The sequence below is a fragment of the Raphanus sativus genome, chromosome 8, assembly GCF_000801105.2.
Source record: "Raphanus sativus cultivar WK10039 chromosome 8, ASM80110v3, whole genome shotgun sequence".
Taxonomy (NCBI): Eukaryota; Viridiplantae; Streptophyta; class Magnoliopsida; order Brassicales; family Brassicaceae; genus Raphanus; species Raphanus sativus.
Window position 1 is genome coordinate 3676782 of NC_079518.1, and position 9157 is coordinate 3685938.

The 9157-nt window shown below is 29.6% G+C and overlaps 2 protein-coding genes across 11 annotated transcripts; one reads left to right on the top strand and one right to left on the bottom strand.

Annotated features, from left to right (window-relative positions):
* Positions 1-315: 315 nt before the first annotated feature.
* Positions 316-1415, bottom strand: LOC108820713 (protein SMALL AUXIN UP-REGULATED RNA 12-like). The gene has a single exon (XM_018593716.2). It carries the CDS (start codon positions 1230-1232, stop codon positions 789-791), a length of 444 nt encoding a protein of 147 aa, XP_018449218.1. The 5' UTR covers positions 1233-1415; the 3' UTR covers positions 316-788.
* A 3048-nt stretch (positions 1416-4463) lies between these two features.
* On the top strand, positions 4464-9157 carry LOC108820958 (HVA22-like protein h). 10 transcript variants are annotated; one of them, XM_018594000.2, is made up of 5 exons: positions 4464-4840; positions 5218-5275; positions 5401-5457; positions 5540-5633; positions 8789-9157. In XM_018594000.2, the coding sequence occupies exons 1-5, from the start codon at positions 4660-4662 to the stop codon at positions 8849-8851; spliced, it is 453 nt and encodes a 150-aa protein (XP_018449502.1). In that variant the 5' UTR covers positions 4464-4659; the 3' UTR covers positions 8852-9157. The 10 variants fall into 10 exon arrangements, 4 of the variants coding, with proteins under 4 accessions (XP_018449502.1, XP_018449505.1, XP_018449501.1 ...); XM_018594003.2 differs by having other exon boundaries at positions 4472-4840; positions 5218-5300; XM_018593999.2 differs by lacking the exon at positions 8789-9157 and having other exon boundaries at positions 4474-4840; positions 5540-6063.

Here is a 9157-nt window from a genome sequence, read left to right on the forward strand (position 1 = left end):
CCTACAAAATATTGGTTATATTATTTAATCCATGAAATATAATTCCTTCGTATTTTAAAATATAATAGTTTAGTATTTATACAGATTTTAATAAACATAATTTTATTTTAATATATTTGTTTTTCAATAAAATTCTACTCTACATATTTTTATTGTAAAACAATTGCATTAGTTAAAATCCAAAACATCACTTTCAGTTAAAAAGATGAACTCATAGTAGTAATTCACTAATTTGTATTTTATTGAAAAAAAGACTGTATTTACTTTGAATACAGAAGATTGATTTTTTAATTTTTTTTCTTTATATAACAAAAATTGATGTTTTAAACTAAAACATAAATTAAAAAAAGTAGAAGTTTACTGGAATCAGCATTGCAATTTCTCTAGGAAATAGTGATGTTTGAAAGTACTTAAACATAAATATTGATTGTAAGAAATTACAGAGAAATGAGTTAATACTTAATACTCAAATCAGAAGCCCTTTGAAACCTCCTCCCTATTTCATCCGACCGAGTGTTCATCTGTCTTATTACATTTACAGTCAACTTGGTATCGAACCCGGCTTACACACCTTTTAACCGCCATCTCCTTCTCTACTCAGTGAGTACCAATATAATCAAATATTTAATATGAATTAAAAAGTAACCCGAAGGCGATTAAAATTAGCACCATCGAATCAATGACGATTTATTCATAATTTTGTCTTCTTCCTTCACATGGCGATCAAACTCGTACCGATTCAAACCGGGTCAAAAAACCGACACTCTTCACCGTCGATCTCAAAAGAATCACCAGACGGCTTTCTCTACAACGCCGTGAAGCAACGGCCGAGATTCGATCAAAAGATCAAGCTTGCTGTTGATTCCTACGTGGCATTTCTGGAGATCGTCGGGACAAGTAGTACACCGGTTCGACCGGGAAATAAACCGGATGGCTTCCTCGAAAACCGATTCTTCACAAGGGATAACCAGCGGTCCCTGGTTAACGAAACCGTACTCCTCCTCGGCTTGGACAAGGAGATTACTCAGGATCGGATGGTTCAGGTACGACGCGCGCACCACGAATCTCCTGCAACCACTTCCCACGCACACCGCCACGTGTCCAGATGGAACATCCGATGGCACAAAGCGGCCGACCGAGGATAAACGTGCTTTGTTTCGCCATCGCCGGAGCATTTGCCTGAGCCTCACAATGTGGCGGATCTTGCTGCATTTTCCGACACCTTCGGTCATTGTTTTCTTTTTTTCTTTCTTCTCTGTTTAGTCAATGTTGAAGTAGGAAAAGACGGGATCTTGAACTGCTGTTTCTTCTTTCTTCTCACGAGGGAGTGGATTTGAGCATTTGAGAGAGACGAAGTTTAAATAGTGAAGGGAAAACAAAATGCCACCAAGTTTTTGAGATAATTACGAAATTGTCTTCTCTGTTTTTTTTTTAAATAGTGTATAACTCTAAAAAGTATTAATGGTTCACATTGAAAAATATTTGTTTTTATAAAAACACAATTATAGAAACAATTGTAAACAATTGTATTTTGATTAGGGTTATATATATATATTTAATTATTATGGTTCACATTAAAAAGTACTGTATTTGTTTTTTATAATTGTGCTTATGGACCGGTTATGGGAACAAATGCTTGGCCCTTAATTTATATATATATACAGGATAAGATTCGTATTTTGATGTATCTATCACTCTGTTGATTATACAGTAAACATGAAAAGACATTAAAATTTGTTTGCAAGAAAACAAAGGTACTAACTCTGTTGACAAAAAGACTTTTGAATTTTGAATAATCGTTCATAAAATGTTGCCAAGCTAAAATCAAATTGAAATAAGTTCTTAGTTTTTCTTTTTTCTAGGTTTTAAGTAACTTTTTAAAGTTTTGCTACAGATGAAAATTTGAAATAAATAAAAATCAACCACATGGATAGCAGCCAGCAGGAATTATTAAGGTAATTAATTCATGTTAATGATAAGCAAAGCACATTACATAATTGTATAAGCTTCTATCTCACCACTAGCGGTTAATTAAATGATAACAGAAGATGCTTCTTTTTGTATCCCCAATCAACGTAACTTTATTTTCCAGAAATATATGTTTTCTTAACATAAATTGAATTAATAATATCACAACGTACCAAGGCACTTTTTTTTTTGTAGTTTCGAATGTGTCCATGCCTCCATGTGCGGCGATGCCCCATCTCGATTTTTTTGTATCTTGCTTTTGAAAAATATTCTCACAACAAGCAGCCAAACCAATTATGCAAAAACTAATCATTATATCTTAAATTTTAAAACGAATCATATAATATTGAAATCCATAATATGCAAATGTTGCCCTCGGTCAAATGCGACGTGCCTAAGCTCTCCAACTTCGTTATAATCAATAAATTTAGGTGGTTTGATTACACATGCGGACATAATTTTTTTATAAGTATTTATTAGTTTATATTTTATTAATTCAAAATTAGCATGGTAAGTTATTATTTATATTTAAAAAATAAACATCAAATTATTTATATATGAATTTTTTATCAATCAAAGTTATGATTAATATTGTGTTCAAATTTTAAAAAACACTTACTAATTAAACATATTTTAGAAGATATATTTATACAAATATTTTTTCTTAATTATTTTTAACTATAAAATGCATTATATCTTAATTTTTAAATTTATATTCAAAAATATTATTTTTAGATAATAACAAGTATATCATAGAGTAATCTTGCTTTTTAAAATATATTTTGACCATTTATTATATTTAGTTATAATTAATTATCTAATATAATAGATAAATCTAGTATTAGTAACCTATTTTTTGTTATATAATAAATTAAATATAAAATTCATGAAATATAATATTGATATTAGCTACTATAACTTTTAACGTGATATTTGATAATAGAAGATATTATTTTCAATAATAACACATATATTTAAGAATTATCTTACCTATTAAAATATATATTTAACAATTTATTATATTAAATTATAGTAATTAGTTATTTAATATAACAAATAAATATAACATTAATAACATAAAATTCGTTTTTGGTTATATAAAGTTCATTAATGGTATATAACTACTATAACTTTTAAGGTAAAAGTTTCATTGCGAAAAATTATTTCGCAAATAATATTATAGATTATGATTGACATCGTTATATTCTCTAGATAGACATTTTAGAAAAAATATTCACTACATAATAATTAAAATAAAAACACGCAAACGCTTTTCTTATTTAGTTACCTGAATATGCTTCTTTTTTTTGTCATCAGTTACTTGAATATGCTAGTGTGGTAAATATTAGCAACAGATAATAATGATACAAGTAGGAATAAAACATAAAAAAAACACGAGTCAGTGGTTTGGTGGTATATGGTGTTCCAAAATTTTTAAAGACCTGAATTCAAATCTGTTGCTACTCAAACTATTCTAAACCTAGAATTAGTTTTTGGGTATGAGATATCTCTAGGTTAAAAAAAACATAAAACATAAAAAAATATAAAATAAATGTAAATGGGTTAACCAAGTGATATGGGAGGGTAAGGTGCCATCCCTCCTCATGCGGTACGCACGTACCCCACTTGTTGGGTTTAAGGATCTTCCAGTCTCTTTTCAGTTTTCCTTCTTATAACCAAATCTTATTTGCCTCTGCATACTTCATTATTGCTACAATAATAATTGCATGATCATCCATCTAAATGCTACGCATCGGCATTGTAGTGTCTCTTTCTGCCCCCCTCCACTATATTGCATATATGTCTACATATATATATGCAATAACAGCATATCACTATTTATAAACCATCGCCTATTCGCCTTAAGTATTCTAAATTATTTTCATTATGAGCAGGTGATTAGCTGTAATAAGCAGAGGGGGGATGAACCTAACCGAAAATCTTAAGTCTTCCTCTATCTTCCAAGTTAGAAAATAACTAATCAAAGCTTACCATAAAGCATTTATTATTATCAATTAGAAATAAACCTGAGGTCGCTATCTTACCCTCTAAAAATATAACAAAATAAAAGGTTTGTAAAGAACTAAAAATTACTCCTTCTATTTTCAAAAGATAGACTTTTAGTGTTTTTACACATATTAAGAAAATACATTAAATCATTATAATAAACTTATTATTTTTTGTAGTTTTCAATCTTCAACAACTTTTGGCTAATAATAATCTAATAAAATCAATTAATTTTCTTAAAATTTGTAATTTTTTCATAAAAAACATAATACAACTATCTTTTAAAAATACTTTTTTCAGAACAATCATCTTTTAGGAACGAATGGAGTATCACATAACAGTTAACACATAGAACTAATAAGTCCAAGTACGTAAGAAAAAATCACTTTCAGTTTACTGTTTGCAGCTGTGTACTTTATTAAACCTTAATGTCTATTTAATTTAGGATTAAAAGCGTGAATAAAGGAGAAATCACTAGTTAGTACTAAATTACTAATTAAGTGGTCGTGTGTGTGTGTTCATAGCTGGCACATGCCATGTTTATGTTGGTAAAAAGCATTAAGAGACATACTAATCACTAAGAGCATCTTTAACGGGACTGCTTATACCAGTTGCTTAACTTAATTTTGATTAAAAATAAAAGAAAATTACCTATAATGAGAAGCAGCGACGCTTAATTAAGCTATGCAGGAGTCGACGCTTAAGGGACACGCGGCATTCATTCAAGCCTCTCTCTCTCGCCACCGTCTGCGTAACGGTCACCACCCACATTCCACCGATCAATCCGTTCCTTTCGCCGGCGTCTCGAAACCAGCTCCCTCGAACTCTCCCTGCAGTATTTCGATTTCATTTACATTCTCAGGAGGTACTGTGTTCATTCGGTTCAAATAGGAAAATCGATTCATCTTCTTCTTCGCCTTGTTTGAGATTGTGTTTATCGATAGCGATCGGCGTTAATCTTAGTTCACTGTTGCTAGTTTCTGTATCAAATCCAATTTTTCGAATATTGCTCCAATACATCGAATCGGAATCTCGTTCACAGTCCATTTTCGTTCCTCTCGGATTCAAGTTATTTCTCGTGCTTCAGTATGTGTACTTGGTTGAGATGATCTAAGCTATACATTGATTGATTCTGCTTGTTGATTCTTGTTTGTTGAAATCTTTGGTTCTGAATCTACAAAGTTTTACTTGACAATAATTTTGTGGATTGACGATGCTGTTTAAACACTTATTGTTTGTTAGTTCATCTCTCTATCAGGTGTGAGACAATGATTGGATCGTTTCTAACGAGAGGGCTTGTGTATGACTCTCATCTTTTCATTGAGGTCCCATAGTGAGGCTTCGTTTCTGGTGCCAGTATTGGTTTGTCATTTTTCTTGTTGTAAAACTAAAGTCTTATCTTCTTCCTCTTTAAACTTGTTGCAGGATTTTAATGGCTGCTTTGACCATTTTCGAAAGAGTCGGAGATACTTTTGCTTCCTGGTTGGTGCTCTTGATTATAGATATACTTTCAGAAGAATTGAGATGTATATACTTATGTTTTTTATGCCCTGTTTTCATCAAGGGTTCCGCTCTACTGCGAGGCAAAGCTGGCATTCTTCATATATCTTTGGTTCCCCAAGACCAGACTAACTAAAGAGAGTATTCTTTGTATTAAGGTATGTGTAGCCATGAGTAGTCTCGTTTGTATGCATTTGTATGTCTTGTATGTCATGAGGTTGTATACAAAGACTTGTATCAGCCATTATAAATTGGACAAAACTGTTTCTTTCTTTGGACCAATTCATATTATCTCCTCAATAGTTTCATCACCAAACTATCTCATCTTCTCTCTTCTCACCAAGATCACATCTTCTCTCTTCTCACCAATCCAAACCAATATCACATTATCTCATTCTCACCAAACTCACAAGTTTCAAATGTTTAATATTCTTTTAAGCACTTCAAAATAAGCAACTTGCATTGGAGGATCAAAATTTAGAGGTTTCTTAATTTGGGTTTTTAAAACATAATTATTACTAAAAAATGATTAAGCACCCCATTAAGAGTGTTAGGGTTAATGATGCTCTAAGGTACTAATCAGGATTATGCTTTGTATTTAGCAGTTATCTTTCCGGCGTCTTCTGACAACTTTTAAGGTTTCACCACGTCTTGACCTCCTTCCTTAGATATTTGTTTGAAAAATACTCCCTCTGTTTTTTTAAGATAGATGTTTTAGAAAAATAAATTGTTTCACAAAAATGTATTTTTTATCTTTTCTATACAAAAATTGCAAATTTCAATAAAATTGATTGAATTTATTGAAAGACCATTGATTAAAATGCATTGGAATTTGATAATTTCTAAAAATGATGTATAGTTAATGTGTTTTCTTAATATGTGTGAAAACACCAAAACATACATCTTTAAAAAACAAAGGGAATAAGAAATTGTGTTTCTATTGGTTATTTTATCAGTTTTGTGTAACACTAGAGTATATAGCGTATTTAGAAGTAACATTTGGGTATAAATAGTGACCAAAAATGAAGAGAAATAATACATTACCAAACCTTTCAAAACTTTTTTATCATTTATAAGAAATATTTTTATTTTTCATTTCTTCTCATTTCTTTTATTGTAGAATAATATAGAATAATATTGTTACTTGCTAATTATGATAAGAAATAATCATTCCTATAGATTTTTGTATATTCGTTTCTAATGTTTTGTGATGGTTACCAGTTATATCCAAAATGAATGAAAAAATGAACAAAAAATGAAAATAAAAATAAATACTTTACTAAAATTATGTAAGATAACTTATACTATTCAAGCTGTATTGAGCTCAAATATATTTTAATATGATTGGAAAATATTTAGCAGAAGATATAGTAAAATAGTTTTATTCTAAAATATTTAATCTAAAATGACTATATAATCACATCCTAGATTTGATAACATCACGGGACATAGACTGGCAACAAAACAGGCAAAACAAATTTTTGAACAAAATACAGGCCAAAATTTTTAAAAATCATTTTATACTGTAAACAGAAGGAAATGAGAAAGCAGAGAACATAGCCCTGCAAAGCTATTATACAAATAAGGATACGTTCTTTTTTTCATTGTGAAGATATTTTCTAATATATACTTTATAACCAGGAAATTATTTCTCCATTAAAATCAGCCATTTAAAGTATAACGTAATAACTGTTACCAGGGCCGTCTTAAATTTTATATAGACCCTGTTCAAAAAAAAATTAAGACCCTTTTAATGATTTGAAGCTATTTAGATTTTTCACAAAATATCATTAAAGTATAAAATAAACACTTCAAATTTAATTATTTTATATTTAAATACCCCCATCACCATTTTCTAGTTTTTAATAAAAATCATTAAAAATGATCATTTGACATTTTTAATGCCAAATCATTAATTAAATCATCAAATTTGATCATTCTTCTAACCACTTCTAGCTTTTTCAGTTTTTCTTTACGTTTTTTTTCTCTTGATTAGACACGACACTCTTTTTTTCTTGTCGACAGAAGTTGTATGTTAATTTTTTTCCTATTTTTATTAGACACGACTCTCTTTTTTATTTTTTTATTTAAAAAAAGTAAAGAAATGATATTTTGTTCTCTCTATTTATAATCACTAATTGATAATTGTTTCCTTAACATAATTAAATTAAAATGTTAACTTTCTATACTGCCATTGAATATTCAAACACACATCAATAACTATTTCTTACTTTCCAAAATATATAATTGATATAAATACTAATTACTTCATAATTTATTGCATTTTTAGTTTAAGTAAAGAATTGTAATTTATATTCATTGGTTATAAATATGAAAATTAAATTCAAATAAAGTTTTCTGGTATTTTTATAAATATATAATTTTAAATTTATAACTATTATTAAACCAAAAAAAATTATGGACCCTCTAAAATTTTGGACCCTGTTCGACCGCTCCACTTGCACGTGCTAAAAGACGGCCCTGACTGTTACATTTCTTCTATTATTCAGCAAAAATATTAAGATTTACTCGTAAGTTGTTGGTTAAGGGTGGGTATAAATCGGATATCCGAAAATTGATAGGACAAAGGTATAAACATAATATTGATAAAGAAAAGGAAATAATAAAAGCAGATGACAACAGCCTTGCATAACAATATTGCAATTATACAAATAAAGTTTTATAGAATTGATTAATCGTAGGAGTGGAGGAATAAAGTAGGCCCTGACGTATGTGATTTCAAATGTTAACGGGGAAATGGTTAGTGGTTTTGATTAAGTTGTGAAGTACGTCAACGGCGAGCCAGTTCAGAGACCAGCTCATGAAAATTGAGTGTATGAAAAGTGAAAACTAATACTATAAATTTTAGAAGGCTTCATTTGAATCTGATTTCAATAATTTATCCATAATTAAGGATCCCATTATCCTTACCTTTAGCATTTTAAAAGACATTAGATGATTTATGGTCACCTGGTCAATTATTTTTTATAAGAGACGGAATATTTTAGAATAAGGATGACTGAGTAGAAAATGTCACAGTTGAATAAAAAATTATCGTACAAATACGCAATACAATTAAATCTCTTCCCAACATTACTTTAAACAACATCAAGCGATACAGAAAAGTTGAGATAGCTTTATGCATTATGAGTTAAACTTTACTTTCATGATCACTTGGCCCAATACTTCATTGTAAAAGGATTTGCAAAAATGTTCAAAGTTAGTTCTGAATGTATATATAATATATTCATATTTATATAAATTTTAATCATATCTATGTGTACTAATAGATCCGTGTAATTTGTTAAATCAGGCTTACTTAAAAAAATCCCATTGTGAAATAAGACAAACCATGGCAGGAATCAGAATGAATTAGGGGAAGACTTGCGGGTTTCAACTTACTTTCATGGTACCTCTTTAGTTGATTAAAATACACTTCTAAATTCCAAGCATCACATGCTATTGACTAACGAAGAGGAGGAAAATAAGAAGGGGATGACTGATGAGTTCCAAGAAAAAATGTGAGTGCCCATACGAAGCATAGTATTAAGACTTATTTCCATCTTTATCTAGCTGCAAATTCTGCCCTCAATAATACACTTTTCATATTATTTTTTAAGTTGTAACATCGTGATCATTTGAAAACAGTTATTTGTTAGTGGACGAATATGATTGGATCTTA

Coding starts and splice junctions, on each gene's coding strand:
- LOC108820713 (XM_018593716.2), bottom strand. CDS start 1,232: ATGACCGAAGGTGTCGGAAAATGCAGCAAGATCCGCCACATTGTGAGG.
- LOC108820958 (XM_018593999.2), top strand. CDS start 4,660: ATGCAGGAGTCGACGCTTAAGGGACACGCGGCATTCATTCAAGCCTCT. Junction 4,841..5,217: donor TTCATTTACATTCTCAGGAG/GTACTGTGTTCA, acceptor ATTGTTTGTTAG/TTCATCTCTCTATCAGGTGT. Junction 5,276..5,400: donor TTTCTAACGAGAGGGCTTGT/GTATGACTCTCA, acceptor AACTTGTTGCAG/GATTTTAATGGCTGCTTTGA.